General features: G+C 44.9%; 1 protein-coding gene across 1 annotated transcript; it reads right to left on the minus strand.

The window, feature by feature from the left end:
* Nucleotides 1-28: 28 nt before the first annotated feature.
* On the minus strand, nt 29-17,349 carry LOC124045516 (sodium-dependent lysophosphatidylcholine symporter 1). Its single transcript, XM_046364859.1, has 14 exons — nt 17,063-17,349; nt 16,835-16,954; nt 15,905-16,029; nt 15,516-15,648; nt 7,660-7,738; nt 5,623-5,786; nt 5,178-5,268; nt 4,940-5,061; nt 4,741-4,824; nt 4,555-4,638; nt 4,341-4,453; nt 1,546-1,689; nt 1,063-1,239; nt 29-633 (listed from the first exon to the last, which is right to left on the minus strand). Exons 1-14 carry the CDS (start codon nt 17,147-17,149, stop codon nt 591-593), a joined length of 1,566 nt encoding a protein of 521 aa, XP_046220815.1. The 5' UTR covers nt 17,150-17,349; the 3' UTR covers nt 29-590.
* Between the last annotated feature and the right edge of the window lie 1,043 nt (nt 17,350-18,392).

The raw sequence follows: 18,392 nt of genomic DNA on the forward strand, positions 1-18,392 counted from the left end.
AATACTTCAAATAAAATGTCGATCTTGATCCCTTTGAATATAAGTGGTTTATTACAAACATATTACTCTGAGGTCCTTGCATCCAGTGAACAGTACTGGACACCAGTGGTTCCCAACCAGAGCTACTAAGACCCCTGGTGGTACCTGTCTTACCCACAGGGGGTACCTGGTCTACCCACAGGGGGTACCTGGTCTACCTACAGGGGGTACTTGAGAAGATCCATAAGACCATAGGCTTACTGGTAAAACGCACACGGGGGGGGGGGGTACAGTCAGGGCTACTCTGGGCAGAGAAAAATGAAGTTGGTGGTACATTAACAGAGAAAGGTTGGGAACCACTGTTGTACACAAAAGTGATTACAATGGTCGGATAAGAAAACACACACACATGCAGAAACACAATACATAGGCTGAGTCAAATGTCTGTGTTTCGGCCTGTGACCATGACAATCGTCTTCAGTGAAATAGGAAGCAGTGTCCTATAGCATGGTGTCAGATGAGGCGTGAACTGTCATGCAACATGTCAGACAGAAGACACTGACAGATGGAAGTTAGTCCAGCTAGACAGGCTGGCTGTGTCTGAGCGGAGTCTACAATCCCACTGCCTCCATTTCTTGGTTTCCATCCACTTTCCTGTAAAGAACAAAATGGCTTTGTAAGTGAAACAATGTCATAGAATTATCAGGAAAGCGTACATGTCTTCATAAAATAATCATAATTAATTATATGTTTTATAAAATCATACTGTAGATTCTATTATGTACATTATTTTAATATTACTATTTGTATTACTTTTTTTGAATCTACTTTTATTTTACTACTTGTTATTTTGGTACTCTTGTATTTGTCATTGCTGAGGAGCATTAGCAAGTAAGCAAATGGCTGTACCATGTGCACGTGCCCAATAAAACTTTTATTTGATTTGCGAGAAAAACAAAAACTAGACAGCTACAGTGATCTACCACTAGATGTCAGTCTAGCATACAATCGGCTCAACCAATTAATCCAAGTAATGTAGATCCACTGTAGGGTATTGGGACTATCAACAGGATGGAAACTCACTCTGCTTTCTGCAGTTCCTTTTGGATCTGGCCACGCCGCTCCTCATTGATAGGGTAGAAATAAAACAGCACCAGACCAATGAGGAGGAGGACGACGGGCACAGGGGCGAACAGGACCCGCAACGCTGTGATCACAGCTGGGTTCTGCCTGCAGGCCCCAGGCTTATATCCTGCAAAGCTGAGGGTGGGGAGAGGAGGGTTACACTCGGTAGACAAGCAATTACAGAAGAGGGGAAACGCTTCTGAAAGTGCCGCCGCACTACAGATAGAATCCAAGCATTGGTACAAATATAGATTGAGTCATGTATGGATTTATTTACATCAACATGACTCTTCGGTGGATGCTGTTTGGAGACATGACAAAGGTCTAAATAGCACCCAAATTAAGAGTCATGTTGATATAAAATAAATCCATACATTATTCAAATGATATTTGTACCAATACTTAGGATTGTAGTCTCCAATCCCTGCAGGTGGAACTCACTGTAATGCCAGGGTGGAGATGCCCACAGACATCCCCCCTCCAAACTTGTTGAAGAAAACGTAGCAGGAGTAAAACATGGGCTCTAGGTCTGTACTGGTGGGATTCTTCACCTTGAAGTCATCAACTACATCCGGCAACATAGACCTGCACACAGACAGGATGACAAGGTACTGTGTGAGAATACATTGTAGACTATTTCACTCAATAAATAACACATTTATTACTGTCCACTTCTTCTTCCTTCCTTCCTTTAGTAGATGATTTAATAGTTGGAGTAAAACACAGATGTTTCTCAGCTCAGAGAGCACTGCAGACCATTTCTTAACTTTCAAGTCTTTAGAAGTGTGGTCTCCAATAGCTGTGGAAAAATAAGAATCTCAGAGTGTGTGGGAGGGAAGTGCCCTGGTCCAGAGTGTGTGGGAGGGAAGTGCCCTGGTCCAGAGTGTGTGGGAGGGAAGTGCCCTGGTCCAGAGTGTGTGGGAGGGAAGTGCCCCAGTCCAGAGTGTGTGTTAGGGAAGTGCCCCGGTCCAGAGTGTGTGGTAGGGAAGTGCCCCAGTCCACAGTGTGTGGTAGGGAAGTGCCCCAGTCCAGAGTGTGTGGGAGGGAAGTGCCCCAGTCCAGAGTGTGTGGTAGGGAAGTGCCCCAGTCCAGAGTGTGTGTTAGGGAAGTGCCCCGGTCCAGAGTGTGTGGTAGGGAAGTGCCCCGGTCCAGAGTGTGTGGGAGGGAAGCCCCAGTCCAGAGTGTGTGGGAGGGAAGCCCCAGTCCAGAGTGTGTGGGAGGGAAGCCCCAGTCCACAGTGTGTGGTAGGGAAGTGCCCCAGTCCAGAGTGTGTGGTAGGGAAGTGCCCCGGTCCAGAGTGTGTGGTAGGGAAGTGCCCCAGTCCAGAGTGTGTGGTAGGGAAGTGCCCCGGTCCAGAGTGTGTGTTAGGGAAGTGCCCCGGTCCAGAGTGTGTGGTAGGGAAGTGCCCCAGTCCAGAGTGTGTGGGAGGGAAGTGCCCCAGTCCAGAGTGTGTGGTAGGGAAGTGCCCCAGTCCACAGTGTGTGGTAGGGAAGTGCCCCAGTCCAGAGTGTGTGTTAGGGAAGTGCCCCGGTCCAGAGTGTGTGGTAGGGAAGTGCCCCAGTCCACAGTGTGTGGGAGGGAAGTGCCCCAGTCCAGAGTGTGTGGGAGGGAAGTGCCCCAGTCCAGTGTGTGGTAGGGAAGTGCCCCAGTCCAGAGTGTGTGTTAGGGAAGTGCCCCGGTCCAGAGTGTGTGTTAGGGAAGTGCCCCGGTCCAGAGTGTGTGGGAGGGAAGCCCCAGTCCAGAGTGTGTGGGAGGGAAGCCCCAGTTCAGTTACCAGGGAGACAGGGCCATTATGATAGGCTATACTGACCTAACTGTTTATATAGTGGATTTCAAGATACTCTAGAGCACTGTTTCCTGAACTCAGTCCTCAGGACCCCTAGGGGTGCACGTTTTGGTTTCTGCCCTAGCACTACACCACTGTTTCAAATCAACAAAGGTTAATGATTATTTGAATCAGTTGTGTAGTGCTAGGGCAGGCCTGGGCAGCTCCAGTCCTCGGGGGCCTGACTGGTGTCACAGTTTTGCCCCAGCCCCAAGCTAACATACCTGACTCCAATAATCACCTAATTATGATCTTCAGTTAAAAATACAATTAGTTTTACAACAGCTGTGTTTGCTCGGGATGGGGGTAAAAGTGTGACACCAATCAGGCCCTAGGGATGGGGGTAAAAGTGTGACACCAATCAGGCCCTAGGGATGGGGGTAAAAGTGTAACACCAATCAGGCCCTAGGGATGGGGGTAAAAGTGTGACACCAATCAGGCTCTAGGGATGGGGGTAAAAGTGTGACACCAATCAGGCTCTAGGGATGGGGGTAAAAGTGTGACACCAATCAGGCCCTAGGGATGGGGGTAAAAGTGTGACACCAATCAGGCCCTAGGGATGGGGGTAAAAGTGTGACGCCAAATCAGGTCAAAATGGGTCTCCCGGTCGCTACACAGCTACTGGACTAGTGGCAAAGCCAGCTACTGCGATGCAGTGCCTTAGACCACTGCGTCACTCGGGAGGCACCAACAAAGTCTTATTAATCACGGCCGGTTGTGATACAGCCTGGAATCGAACCAGGGTCTGTAGTAATGCATCTAGCATGGAGATGTAGTGCCTTAGACCACTGCGTCACTCGGGAGGCACCAACAAATTCTTATTTGCAATGACGGCCTTCCCCGGCCAAACCCTATGGGACTCCCAATCACGGCCGGTTGTGATACAGCCTGGAATCGAACCAGGGTCTGTAGTAATGCATCTAGCATGGAGATGTAGTGCCTTAGACCACTGCACCACCAGGAGCCCTACACCATTGAACATGTAATGGTACTGTATCTCTAATGCTTGTTAATACGATCATCATTTTAGTCATCACATTTATTGTGTTTTGACCTACAGTACATCTGGAAAGTATTCAGACCCCTTGACAAGGTTGTAGCGTCATACCCAAGAAAATTCAAGGCTGTAAATTGTTGCCAAAGGTTCTTCAACAAAGTACTGAGTAAAGGGTCTGAATACTTATGTAAATGTGATATTTCAGTTTGACATTTTTCGTAAATTTGCAAATATTTCTAAAAACCTGTTTTTGCTTTGTCATTATGGTGTATTGTGTGTAGACTGATGGGGGAAAGAGAAAAAAAAACAATTTAATCAATTTTAGAATAAGGCTGTAACGTAACAAAATGTGGAAAAAGTCAAGGGATCTGAATACTGTCAGAATGCATTGTGTGTACAAACACAAACTCTCACCAGGGCAGCAGGTAGAGTGCCGATAGACTAGACCCAGATATGATGGACATAATGATGAAGACAGGCAGGTTGCTCTGTATGGACGCAATGATCACAAGGGCCGGTGCATACATCTGAAAAAAAGGAGAAACAACAGAGTGATGAAGGAAGTTCAGAAATGTTAAGGATCAGCTGAAACATATACATAACAACGTTCTTGTAAAAGGGAACTTACACAGAGTCCTATGTACAGCGTCGTCTTCTTCCCCAGTCTCAAAAGCAACGTCTGCCACAGAGGGATGGACAATGTGGCAGCTGTCTAGACAAGGACACACACATACAAAAAAAAAGACACTCTTGTTACCTAAATCAATGCATGAACCTGCTCTGAATGAGTGTCAAACGTGGTTACTTTACTCACTAGCAGGATAAGGACGAGGTGTTGGAAGTAGGCCCCCAGACCTGCAGCATGGGTACAGAAGAGGGCAAAGTTTCCTTGAGCCATCTGGGTAATGTCGCCGTGACAGGAAAGAAAGAGAATAATTTAAAAGTCATTAACATCTCCATGATCATCATCATACACACAAAACACACAGTCCAGACCCTAGGGCGACCCTCACCTGGAAGGCAAGCGAGGCAAAGAGAAACCCGAATACGAGTTTCACGTAAGGGGTGTGTCCCACCACCATCTTCATACCTGCCAGGTAGGGCATACGGATACGGTCCAGGGTACTGAGAGGAGCTGGGGTGGAAAGTGAAACAAATCATCAATAACTAGCCTGATGTCTCTCGTACCCCAGTCAAAAAAACAAACAAAAAATCTACACACAACAGAAGCACCTAAGAAACCATACTCACCCAACTGCTCCTTCACACCCAGGAAGAGCACAACACAACACAGGAAATAGATTCCTCCCAAAACTAAAGCAGCAAGCACGTAAGCTCTCCTCTGAAGCCAAGACAGAAAAATAACAAAATGAATATTAAATCAGCGTATCTGTACTAAGACACACAACAACAAGCTCAGGGGAAAACGTCAAAAAAATACTTGTCAGTTCAGACAAGACAAGATTACACTTCCTGTAATGACCACAAATAGGGAAGAACCTATAACTGGAATGCTATTGCTGCATTTCTACAGTGCAGGCAAATTCTAGTTGATAAGTTCTATTTCACACTTTTGACATATTGCAGAGAGGAAGTGATGCAAATTTATCTTCTCGGTTACAGAAGAGTGTGATAGTGGTTATTGTAAGAGCGAGAAGAGAAAGACGGTGGGGGTTATGAATATGATGGACCAAACCGTGTTCTGAAGGGTATCAGTGAGGGGCGAGGAGACGTTACGGAGGGAGGCCTCGCTGTAGTTCAGCTGGCTGCAGACTTGTGCACTCTTAGCATGGTACACCCCCACAATCTGACCCTGAATGGTTGCACCCGCCAGTGTTGCAAACACCTCCATCCCCATTCCTGAGGGAAAAGAACTATTGAAGAGGATGGAGACATATACAATGAAAACAGTGACATGGAATTAACCAACCAGGGGTACTAGGAACCCTTGAAGTACCTGGTCTATCCACAGGGGGTACTTGAGAAGACTCATGAGACCATAGGTTAACTGGTAAAAGGCACATGAAGGGGGTACTTCAAGGGTACTCTGGGCAGAGCAAAATGTACTTGGTGGTACAGTAACAGAGAAAAGTTTGGGAAACACTGACATGGAGAACAGTGAAGAGGAAATGGAGAGGAAAAACATTTTACCTCAGGTGTTTTAGGGGTTAAAACCAAAGATGCTCTTTTTTTGCTCTTTTTAAAAACAATATTACTGTATGAGGCAACTCCACCACTTCTTTACCTACAGCACCAGCGTCAACATGTGAAAACGGTCCATTTCTACATTTTGTAGAAGAAACAATATATAGTTCTACCTGATAACATCAAAAGTTTAAACGTTTTAAAAACAGTGATTTTCAAACACTATTATCCCTTTCATACTGTAATAAAACAGCAGGGAGCAGGTCTCGAACCCTCGACCTTGGAGCCCGAGGTCCGGCGCGCTTATCGACTGTGCCGCAAAAAGAATCCTGGTGCGGCAGGATCGATTTCCGCTTATAAACCCAGGGTCGTTACAATACTAAGACGTTTTTCCCACCAACTTCACCACACCGTCAACTGTTATCTTATATCTGAAAGGTATTGCCGGTATTATTTCTGCATAAGTAATCATTTCGATAAACTTTGGCCTAAGGCTTAGCATAGCATTTTGCCGCAATGCTGAGGCAGCAATCGTTGTAAAGGTATTCCCTTGTGTGGTCAAGAACATTTATACAGCGTTTTTATTGGGACAGCGCCACCACGCTGCTTTGAGACATTTTTGTGGGGTCTCATCCTGATAAATCAATCAACATTTTCACTGAATCTCAGTTTGTATATTGGTTAGGCTACAATTAGGCTGGGGAAATGTTAGCTAAATTGAGGTGAGTGCTGCTCATGATCATCTCGTCTAGTTGGCTCATTTCTTACAACATTTTACCAGCATGTTATGTAGTTTAACAAGTGGATTATTTCGCAGTCCCTTAATAGCCTTAGCTTACTCCCGACCAAAAGCCGTCGACTTCACTGACTGTGATTTTGTTTCACTGAATCTCCGTCTGTATAGAGAGGATTTGGTTAATTGGTTTCTTTCCCGAAATCACACACATCCCTGGGTCGCTCCTCTTTTCAGTTGGCTGCATCTAGCGACTGGAACGAGCTGCAAAAAACAATCCAACTGGACAGTTTTATCTCCATCTCTTCGTTCAAAGACTCAATCATGAACACTCTTACTGACAGTTGCGGCTGCTTTGTGTTGTGGCTGCTTCGTGTTGTGGCTGCTTCGTGTTGTGGCTGCTTTGTGTTGTGGCTGCTTTGTGTTGTGGCTGCTTCGTGTTGTGGCTGCTTTGTGTTGTGGCTGCTTCTCTGATCCTTGACCTGTTAACTTTAGCTTGCTTTCAGCCAACACCCCGTCCACAGCAAACAGAGTCAGTCACTGCCAGGAAACCAAACTCTCAGACACTGTTTGGTGCTGGAGGCATGAAACTGAAGATCCTTCTGGCCTGTCCATAGTCTCTAACAAATAATTATATTGTCTCTATAACAACACTACAAATTAGGCTACATCACAACTGAAGTTCAGGAGTACATTAAGAGTTTCAGTGATGGTTGTACCATCATCATTATCATAAGAAGGTGTTTACTAATTATTTAATCTGGGAAGTTCTGCTAAAATTAAATGAAATCATAGTTTCCATGGGAAACCTGAAACAATATCTGATGAGTGATTTAACTCCAGAGGATGCCTTACTGTAGCCGGTGGCAGAGTCTCTGTCCTTCTGGTCACCCCCCAGGAACATGTTGAGTGAAGAGTAGGGGACATGATAGCACTGGAGAGGGAAGAGATGGACTTTAACCACAGGAACATGTTGAGTGAAGAGTAGGGGACATGATAGCACTGGAGAGGGAAGAGATGGACTGTAACCACAGGAACATGTTGAGTGAAGAGTAGGGGACATGATAGCACTGGAGAGGGAAGAGATGGACTTTAACCACAGGAACATGTTGAGTGAAGAGTAGGGGACATGATAGCACTGGAGAGGGAAGAGATGGACTTTAACCACAGGAACACGTTGAGTGAAGAGTAGGGGACATGATAGCACTGGAGAGGGAAGAGATGGACTTTAACCACAGGAACAATGCACAAAGAACGGTAGAGTATTTGGCTGTAACCATAGTTCTGTTAGAAGTTGGGTGCACCTAAACATTATAAGCACCGCTTGCAAAATGGAATTGATTGTGGCTACTAGCTTCATAGTCGCCACAGAGGACCGAGCACACCTCCATCTACATTGACAGTGCTGTAGTGGAGCAGGGCAAGAGCTTCAAGTTCCTCTGTGTCCACATCACGAAAGGAATTGTCATGGTCCAAACACACCAACACAGTCGTGAAGAGGGCACGACAACGCCTCTTCCCCCTCAGGAGGCTGAAAAGATTTGTCATGTTTTACAGCTGCACCATTGAGAGAGAGAATCTTGAATGGCTGCATCACCGCTTGGTACGGAAGCTGCTTGGCACCCGACGCTACAAGCTTGGCACACCTGTATCTGAGGAGTTTCACCCATTATTCTCTGCAGATCCTCTCAAGCTCTGTCAGGTTGGTTGGGGAGCGTTGCTGCACAGCTATTTTCAGGTCTCTCCAGAGATGTTCTATTGGGCTCAAGTCCGGGCTCTGGATGTACCACCCAAGGACATTCAGAAACTTGTTCCGAAGCCACTCCTGCGTTGTCTTGGCTGTGTGCTTAGGGTCATTTTCCTGTTGAAAGGTGAACTTTGGCCCCAGTCGGAGGTCCTGAGCAGGTTTCAATCAAGAATCGCTTTGTACTTTGCTCCGTTCATCTTTGCCTCAATCCTGACTAGTCTCCCAGTCCCTGCAGCTGAAAAACATCCCCACAGCATGATGCTGCCACCACCATGCTTCACTGTAGGGATGGTGCCAGGTTTCCACCAGATGTGACACTTGGCATTCAGGCCAAAGAGTTCAATCTTGATTTCATCAGACCAGAGAATCTTGTTTCCCATGGTCTGAGAGTCTTTAGGTGCCTTTTGGCAAACTCCAAGTGGGCTGTCATGTACCTTTCACTGAGGAGTGGCTTCCGTCTGGCCACTCTACTATAAAGGCTTGATTGGTGGAGTGCTACAGAGATTGTTGTCCTTCTAGAAGGTTCTCCCATCTCCACAGAGGAACTGTAGAGCTCTGTCAGAGGGGCCATCGGGTTCTTGGTCACCTCCCTGACCAAGGCCCTTCTCCCCCGACTGCTTATTTAGGCCGGACAGCCAGCTCTAGGAAGAGTTTTGGAGGTTCCAAACTAATTCCATTTAAGAATAATGGAGGCCACCATGTTCTTGGGGCGCTTCAATGCTGCAGAAATGTTTGGTACCTTTCCCTAGATCTGTGCCTCGACACAATCCTGTCTCAGAGGTCTACGGACAATACTGTCGACCTCATGGCTTGGTTTTTGCTCCGACATGCACTGTGGTACCTTACAGCGCCTTGCAAAAGTATTCATCACCTCTTGGCGTTTATCCTATTTTGTTACATTACAATCTGTAATTTAAATGTATTTTTATTTGGATTTCAGGTAATGGACATACACAAAATAGTCCAAATTGGTGAAGTGAAAAAAATTACTTGTTTTAAAATTATTATTTTTTCATGGAAAAGTGGTGCGTGCATATGTATTCCCCCCCTTTGCTATGAAGCCCAAAAATAAGATCTGGTGCAACCAATTACCTTCAGAAGTCACATAATGAATTAAATAAAGTCCACCTGTTTGCAATCTAAGTGTCACATGATCTCGGTATATATACACTTGTTCTGAAAGGCCCCAGAGTCTGCAACACCACTAAGTAAGCGGTACCATGAAGACCAAGGATCTCTCCAAACAGGTCAGGGACAAAGTTGTGGAGTAGTACAGATCAGGCTTGGGTTATAAAAAAGTATCCGAAACTTTGAACATCCCACGGAGCACCATTAAATCCATTATTTAAAAAATAGAAAGAATATGGCACCACAACAAACCTACCAAGAGAGGGCCGCCCACCAAAACCCACAGACCAGGCAAGGAGGGCATTAACCAGAGAGGCAACAAAGAGACCAAAGATAACCCTGAAGGAGCTGCAAAGCTCAACAGTGGAGATTGGAGTATCTGTCCATAGGACCACATTAAGCCGTACACTCCACAGAGCTGGGCTTTACGGAAGTGTCCAGAAAAAAGCCATTGCTTAAAGAAAAAAATAAGCAAACACGTTTGGTGTTCGCAAAAAGGCATCTGGGAGACTCACCAAACATATGGAAGAAGGTACTCTCGTCAGAGGCGACTAAAATGTAGGTTTTTGGCCATCAAGGAAAACACATGTCAGGTGCAAACCAAATACCTCTCATCACCCCAAGAACACCATCTCCACAGTAAAGCATGGTGGTGGCAGCATCATGTTGTGGGGATGTTTTTCCATCAGCAGGGAAACTGGTCAGAATTGAAGGAATGATGGTTGGTGATAAATAAAGGGAAATTCTTGAAGGAAACCTGGTTCAGTCTTCCAGAGATTTGAGACTGGGACGGAGGTTCACCTTCCAGCAGGACAATGACCCTAAGCATACTGCTAAAGCAACACTTGAGTGGTTTAAGGGGAAATATTTAAATGTCTTTAGAATGGCCTTGTCAAAGCCCAGACCTCAATCCAATTGAAAATCTGTGGTATGACTTAAAGATTGCTGTACACCAGTGGAACCCATGAAGGAGCTGGACCAGTTTTGCCTTGAAGAATGGGCAAAAATCCCAGTGGCTAGATGTGCCAAGCTTATAGAGACATACCCCAAGAGACTTGCAGCTGTAATTGCTGTAAAAGGTGGCTCTACAAAGTATTGACTTTGGTGGGGGTGAATAGTTATGCAAGCTCAAGTTCTGTTTTTTTGTCTTACTTCTTGTTTGTTTCAAAATAAAAAATATTTAGCATCTTCAAAGTGGTAGGCATGTTGTGTAAATTAAATGATACCCCCCCAAAAATCCATTTTAATTCCAGGTTGTAAGGCAACAAAATAGGGAAAATGCCAAGGGGGTGAATACTTTGCAAGCCTCTGTATATAGACATGTGTGTGCCTTTCCAAATCATGTCCAATCAAATTGAATTTACCACAAGTGGACTCCAAGCGGACTTCTCAAGGATGATCAATGGAAACAGGATGCACCTGAGCTCAATTTCGAGTGTCATTGCAAAGGGTCTGAACACTTATGTAAATAAGGTTTTTCAGTTGTTACATATAACATTTGCAAAAATCTCAAAATCTGTTTTCACTTGCTCATCATGGGGTATTTTGTGTAGATTGTAGAGGATTTTTAAAATTTCATTTAATCCATTTTAGAATAAGGCTGTAACGTAACAAAATGTGGAAAAAGTCCAGGGGTCTAAATACTTTCCAAATGCAGTTTATATGTACATATCTACCTCAATGACCTCATACCCCTGCACATCAACTCAGTACTGGTACCCCTGCACATCAACTCAGTACTGGTACCCCTGCACATCAACTCAGTACTGGTACCCCTGCACATCAACTCAGTACTGGTACCCCTGCATATCAACTCAGTACTGGTACCCCTGCACATCAACTCAGTACTGGTACCCCTGCACATCAACTCAGTACTGGTACCCCTGCACATCAACTCAGTACTGGTACCCTGCACATCAACTCAGTACTGGTACCCCTGGTATATCAACTCAGTACTGGTACCCCAACTCAGTACACCCCTGCATCAACTCAGTACTGGTACCCCTGCATATCAACTCAGTACTGGTACCCCTGCATATCAACTCAGTACTGGTACCCCTGCATATCAACTCAGTACTGGTACCCCTGCATATCAACTCAGTACTGGTACCCCTACATATCAACTCAGTACTGGTACCCCTACATATCAACTCAGTACTGGTACCCCTACATATCAACTCAGTACTGGTACCCCTACATATCAACTCAGTACTGGTACCCCTACATATCAACTCAGTACTGGTACCCCTACATATCAACTCAGTACTGGTACCCCTACATATCAACTCAGTACTGGTACCCCTACATATCAACTCAGTACTGGTACCCCTACATATCAACTCAGTACTGGTACCCCTACATATCAACTCAGTACTGGTACCCCTACATATCAACTCAGTACTGGTACCCCTACATATCAACTCAGTACTGGTACCCCTACATATCAACTCAGTACTGGTACCCCTACATATCAACTCAGTACTGGTACCCCTACATATCAACTCAGTACTGGTACCCCTATCAATCAACTCAGTACTGGTACCCCTGCATATCAACTCAGTACTGGTACCCCTACATATCAACTCAGTACTGGTACCCCTACATATCAACTCAGTACTGGTACCCCTACATATCAACTCAGTACTGGTACCCTGTGTATCAACTCAGTACTGGTACCCCTACATATCAACTCAGTACTGGTACCCCTGCATATCAACTCAGTACTGGTACCCCTACATATCAACTCAGTACTGGTACCCCTACATATCAACTCAGTACTGGTACCCCTACATATCAACTCAGTACTGGTACCCCTACATATCAACTCAGTACTGGTACCCCTACATATCAACTCAGTACTGGTACCCCTACATATCAACTCAGTACTGGTACCCCTACATATCAACTCAGTACTGGTACCCCTGCATATCAACTCAGTACTGGTACCCCACATATCAACTCAGTACTGGTACCCCTACATATCAACTCAGTACTGGTACCCCTACATATCAACTCAGTACTGGTACCCCTACATATCAACTCAGTACTGGTACCCCTGCATATCAACTCAGTACTGGTACCCCTACATATCAACTCAGTACTGGTACCCCTACATATCAACTCAGTACTGGTACCCCTACATATCAACTCAGTACTGGTACCCTGTGTATGTAGCCTAGTTATCATTGACTCAGTACTGGTACCCCTACACATCAACTCAGTACTGGTACCCCTGCATATCAACTCAGTACTGGTACCCCTACATATCAACTCAGTACTGGTACCCCTACATATCAACTCAGTACTGGTACCCCTACATATCAACTCAGTACTGGTACCCCTGCATATCAACTCAGTACTGGTACCCCTACATATCAACTCAGTACTGGTACCCCTACATATCAACTCAGTACTGGTACCCCTACATATCAACTCAGTACTGGTACACTCAGTAAGGTACCTGCATATCAACTCAGTACTGGTACCCCTGCATATCAACTCAGTACTGGTACCCCTGCATATCAACTCAGTACTGGTACCCCTGCATATCAACTCAGTACTGGTACCCCTGCATATCAACTCAGTACTGGTACTGGTACCCTGCATATCAACTCAGTACTGGTACCCCTGCATATCAACTCAGTACTGGTACCCCTGCATATCAACTCAGTACTGGTACCCTACATATCAACTCAGTACTGGTACCCCTGCATATCAACTCAGTACTGGTACCCCTACATATCAACTCAGTACTGGTACCCCTGCATATCAACTCAGTACTGGTACCCCTGCATATCAACTCAGTACTGGTACCCCTGCATATCAACTAACACAACCCCTATCAACTCAGTACTGGTACCCCTGTACTGGTACCCCTGCATATCAACTCAGTACTGGTACCCCTGCATATCAACTCAGTACTGGTACCCCTGCATATCAACTCAGTACTGGTACCCCTACATATCAACTCAGTACTGGTACCCCTGCATATCAACTCAGTACTGGTACCCCTGCATATCAACTCAGTACTGGTACCCCTGCATATCAACTCAGTACTGGTACCCCTACATATCAACTCAGTACTGGTACCCCTGCATATCAACTCAGTACTGGTACCCCTACATCTCAGTACTGGTACCCTACATATCAACTCAGTACTGGTACCCCTACATATCAACTCAGTACTGGTACCCCTTATCAACTCAGTACTGGTACCCCTACATATCAACTCAGTACTGGTACCCCTAATATCAACTCAGTACTGGTACCCCTACATATCAACTCAGTACTGGTACCTACATATCAACCAGTACTGGTACCACATATCAATCAACTCAGTACTGGTACCCTACATATCAACCAAATACCCTAAATCAACTCAGTACTGGTACCCCTACATATCAACTCAGTACTGGTACCCCTACATATCAACTCAGTACTGGTACCCCTACATATCAACTCAGTACTGGTACCCCTACATATCAACTCAGTACTGGTACCCCTACATATCAACTCAGTACTGGTACCCCTGCATATCAACTCAGTACTGGTACCCCTACATATCAACTCAGTACTGGTACCCCTACATATCAACTCAGTACTGGTACCCCTACATAACTCAGTACTGGTACCCTACAACTCAGTACTGGTACCCCTGGCAACTCAGTACTTATTTGAACTCAGTTTACCCCTGCATATCAACTCAGTACTGGTACCCCTTATCAACTCAGTACTGGTACATAATCAACTCAGTACTATCAACTCAGTACTGGTACCCCCACATATCAACTCAGTACTGGTACCCCTATCAACTCAGTACTGGGCAACTCAGTACTGGTACCCCTACATATCAACTCAGTACTGGTACCCTATATCAACTCAGTACTGGTACCCCTAGTACCCCTACATATCAACTCAGTACTGGTACCCCATATCAACTCAGTACTGGTACCCCTGATATCAACTCAGTACTGGTACCCCTCATATCAACTCAGTACTGGTACCCCTGGTACAACTCAGTCCCCTGCATATCAACTCAGTACTGGTACCCCTGCATATCAACTCAGTACTGGTACCCCTGCATATCAACTCAGTACTGGTACCCCTGCATATCAACTCAGTACTGGTACCCCTGCATATCAACTCAGTACTGGTACCCCTGCATATCAACTCAGTACTGGTACCCCTACATATCAACTCAGTACTGGTACCCCTACATATCAACTCAGTACTGGTACCCCTACATATCAACTCAGTACTGGTACCCCTGCATATCAACTCAGTACTGGTACCCCTACATATCAACTCAGTACTGGTACCCCTGCATATCAACTCAGTACTGGTACCCCTGCATATCAACTCAGTACTGGTACCCCTGCATATCAACTCAGTACTGGTAAAATATCAACTCAGTACTGGTACCCCTGCATATCAACTCAGTACTGGTACCCCTGCATATCAACTCAGTACTGGTACCCCTGCATATCAACTCAGTACTGGTACCCCTGCATATCAACTCAGTACTGGTACCCCTTAAATATCAACTCAGTACTGGTACCCCTACATATCAACTCAGTACTGGTACCCCTACATATCAACTCAGTACTGGTACCCCTACATATCAACTCAGTACTGGTACCCTGTGTATGTAGCCTAGTTATTGTTACTCATTGTGCATTTATTTCTTGTGTTATTATTTTTCAATTGTTCTATTATTTCTCTTTTTTACTCCTTTGCATCGTTGGCAAGGGCCCGTAAGTAAGCATTTCACTGTTAGTCTACACCTGTTGTTTACGAAGCACGTGACAAAATAACATTTCATTTGATTTGACCTTACAGTCATGAAGACATCAAAGAGGCAGCTCCAGATGAAGAACCAGAAGAAACTGGAGGATGGAGACATGGACTCCTGAGGCGTGAACCACATCATGATGTAGGCCAGGACGCCCAGAGGCATGGAGAATACGATCCTGAGGGGTGGAAGGGAGGGAATATCGCACATGACTTGAATGGTGAAATCATGGGCAGTTTAATCGTGTTTTATCATCAGAATGTATCCTAAATCAGTGATGTGCTGTGCAGAGAAAGAAAGAAAGGATACCTAGTCAGCTGTACAACTGAATGCATTCAACTGAAATGTGTCTTCCGCATTTAACACAACCCCTCTGAATAAGAGGTGCGGAGGGCTGCAGATATTATGGGCGTTGCTCTTCTGAAGTCACTAACCAGGGAATGAGTTTGCCGATGCGTGTCCTACCACTCTTGATGACCATATATCCCACCAGAGGGTCAGTGATGGCATCCCATGCCCGGCCAAGGAAGAGGATGAGAGATGCATAGAAGGCCCCCATCTAGAGGTGCAGTATAAAGGATCATTACTGGGTGGTGGGGTTGTTAAGGAATGAGCCTCTGCCTGGTATTAATAGAACTCACTAACTAAAGTAATGGAGGTGACAGTGTTGTTAAATTACAGAGGGTGGCTGCTCTGTTGCATCATGGGATGAGGGCTGAGGGCAATACCACACCAATAAATATACATAACAAAAGCCAAATCTAAAATACACACTATGCTATTACCATCATATATACAGTGCTGTTTGGTTGGTATATTCGGCCTAAAGTAGTAGAATCTTACATCGAATTTCTAGGAGGTACTAATGAGGGGGTTACAGCCAAGGCTACACATAAAGGGGAAGTTACGAAATAACTTTTGTTAAACAACTCAACAAAGAGCATTTGATGCCAATAACTAAACTTCAGCCATGATGTTCGAGGCAGATTAATTATTTGATCATTTTCTGCATTATAAAAACAACTTTCTTTGGAGAAGGGATGAGAGGTACAGTAATAACACAAATATTTGCATTCCCACCACACACACACACACACACACGCGCGCTACAGGCATTACAAAACATGCTATAAGAATTGAACTGAGGACACTATTCCAGTCAACTTGGAATAGTCTTCAGAAGAAAAAAACAACATCAATATATTACTACCATCCTTGTTGATTATACTGACATTATAATCCTCATTATTAATATGGGTGGGCGGGGGAAGTAAATATTTTCTACAAAATTCCATCTCAGATCAATAGTTGAGGTTAAACATCAGTGTCGTCCAGGCAAACCTCATCCGACCCCCAGCACTGACCTGTACAACATCCAGCAGGAAAATCTGCAAGAAGAATCCCTTTGCGTTGGCCGTCATCTGATAGGGCATGCCACCAACTGCATAACTTATCTTCCTGGAGAAAGGAATGCCTCTGGTTTTCTGCAAGAATATTACATGGTTTATTTAGCCTGCTCAATTAGCATTAGTACGAAGTTCGGTGGATACAAATTGAGAAAGGTTACAAAATAACGGGCAAAATAACATTACCAGTGTTGCGTTTCCATCCTTCGTTGTAGCCAACTCATTTTTGTCCTCATAGGGTGACCCATCACTGATCACCGTGGTATGTGCCATTCTCTCGTTCACAACTTAAAAATAACTATACTTTTACGTGGTATGGTATTATTAGTAAGCGATTTGAACTTCAATAGAGTGAGTGGCGTATGCTCGCATCGGTTTAAAGCCGGTTTGCATTTTGCGGTGATATTCAACACAGGGTATTGATGCTTTGTCTTTCGGAATATTGTGAAACCACCAGTAACCACTCCTTGTTGAGATGACAACACCACCAGAAGGTTCCGATTACTATGGCTGGAGTACAAAAGTTGCATACAACTAAAATAACTATAATAAACGTTTTAATGGGCTTACCCTACAGAAATAGCACTATAATGTACTAATAGACAAACAGAATTCCATATTAAAGCAGATTAGTTGGCCAACTAGGCTATGGTTCAAACCCGGGTCTCATCTGCACCACAAGACTGTTAGCCTGCTTTGTGAAGCAACAGCTGTGATGGAATGCAAACAATATGGGTGTCACTTCTGATGGTATGGAGCGGGAGGATGAGGGTCAAGGGCCGGAATGGCCGATAGTGGAAAGACACAGGAAGAAGAGAGATCATGATAGAGAAATACACAGGAAGAAGATAGATCACGATAGAGAAATACACAGGAAGAAGAGCGATCACGATAGAGAAATACACAGGGAGAAGAGAGATCACGATAGAGAAATACACAGGGAGAAGAGAGATCACGATAGAGAAATACACAGGAAGAAGAGAGATCACGATAGAGAAATACACAGGAAGAAGAGCGATCACGATAGAGAAATACACAGGAAGAAGAGCGATCACGATAGAGAAATACACAGAGATGCAGTCAAAGAAGTGGAAGCTTATCAGTGATGCTGAGGTTTGAGAAAGTCTTGCCGGGAAAAGTACAGATAGGATTCCTTAGTTTCAATGTTAGAGAATTTGTCCCATATGCACTGCAGTGTTTTAAATGCTAAAGAATGGGGCATGTAGCTGCTCAATGTAAAGGAAAGAAAAGATGTGCCAAGTGTGGAGGAGAACATGATTATGGTGAATGTGGAAGCAATGTGAAGGTTAAGTGCTGTAATTGAGGGGGGAGAACACAGTGCAGCATTGGGTGGATGACAGGTACAGAGAGAGGCTAGAGAGGATCAGAGATAAAGGAGCAGTCATCATGTATCACTCAGAGGCCATAAAACAGATCGGTAGAGCTACAGTGCAGACCGATGGAGTGGACATGGATGTATCACTCAGAGGCCATAAAACAGATCGGTAGAACTACA

Source organism: Oncorhynchus gorbuscha, linkage group LG10, assembly GCF_021184085.1.
Source record: "Oncorhynchus gorbuscha isolate QuinsamMale2020 ecotype Even-year linkage group LG10, OgorEven_v1.0, whole genome shotgun sequence".
Lineage (NCBI taxonomy): Eukaryota > Metazoa > Chordata > Actinopteri > Salmoniformes > Salmonidae > Oncorhynchus > Oncorhynchus gorbuscha.

Coding starts and splice junctions, on each gene's coding strand:
- LOC124045516 (XM_046364859.1), bottom strand. CDS start 17,149: ATGGCACATACCACGGTGATCAGTGATGGGTCACCCTATGAGGACAAA. Junction 5,269..5,622: donor CTGATACCCTTCAGAACACG/GTTTGGTCCATC, acceptor TCTTGGCTTCAG/AGGAGAGCTTACGTGCTTGC. Junction 1,240..1,545: donor ATCTCCACCCTGGCATTACA/GTGAGTTCCACC, acceptor CCCCACCCTCAG/CTTTGCAGGATATAAGCCTG.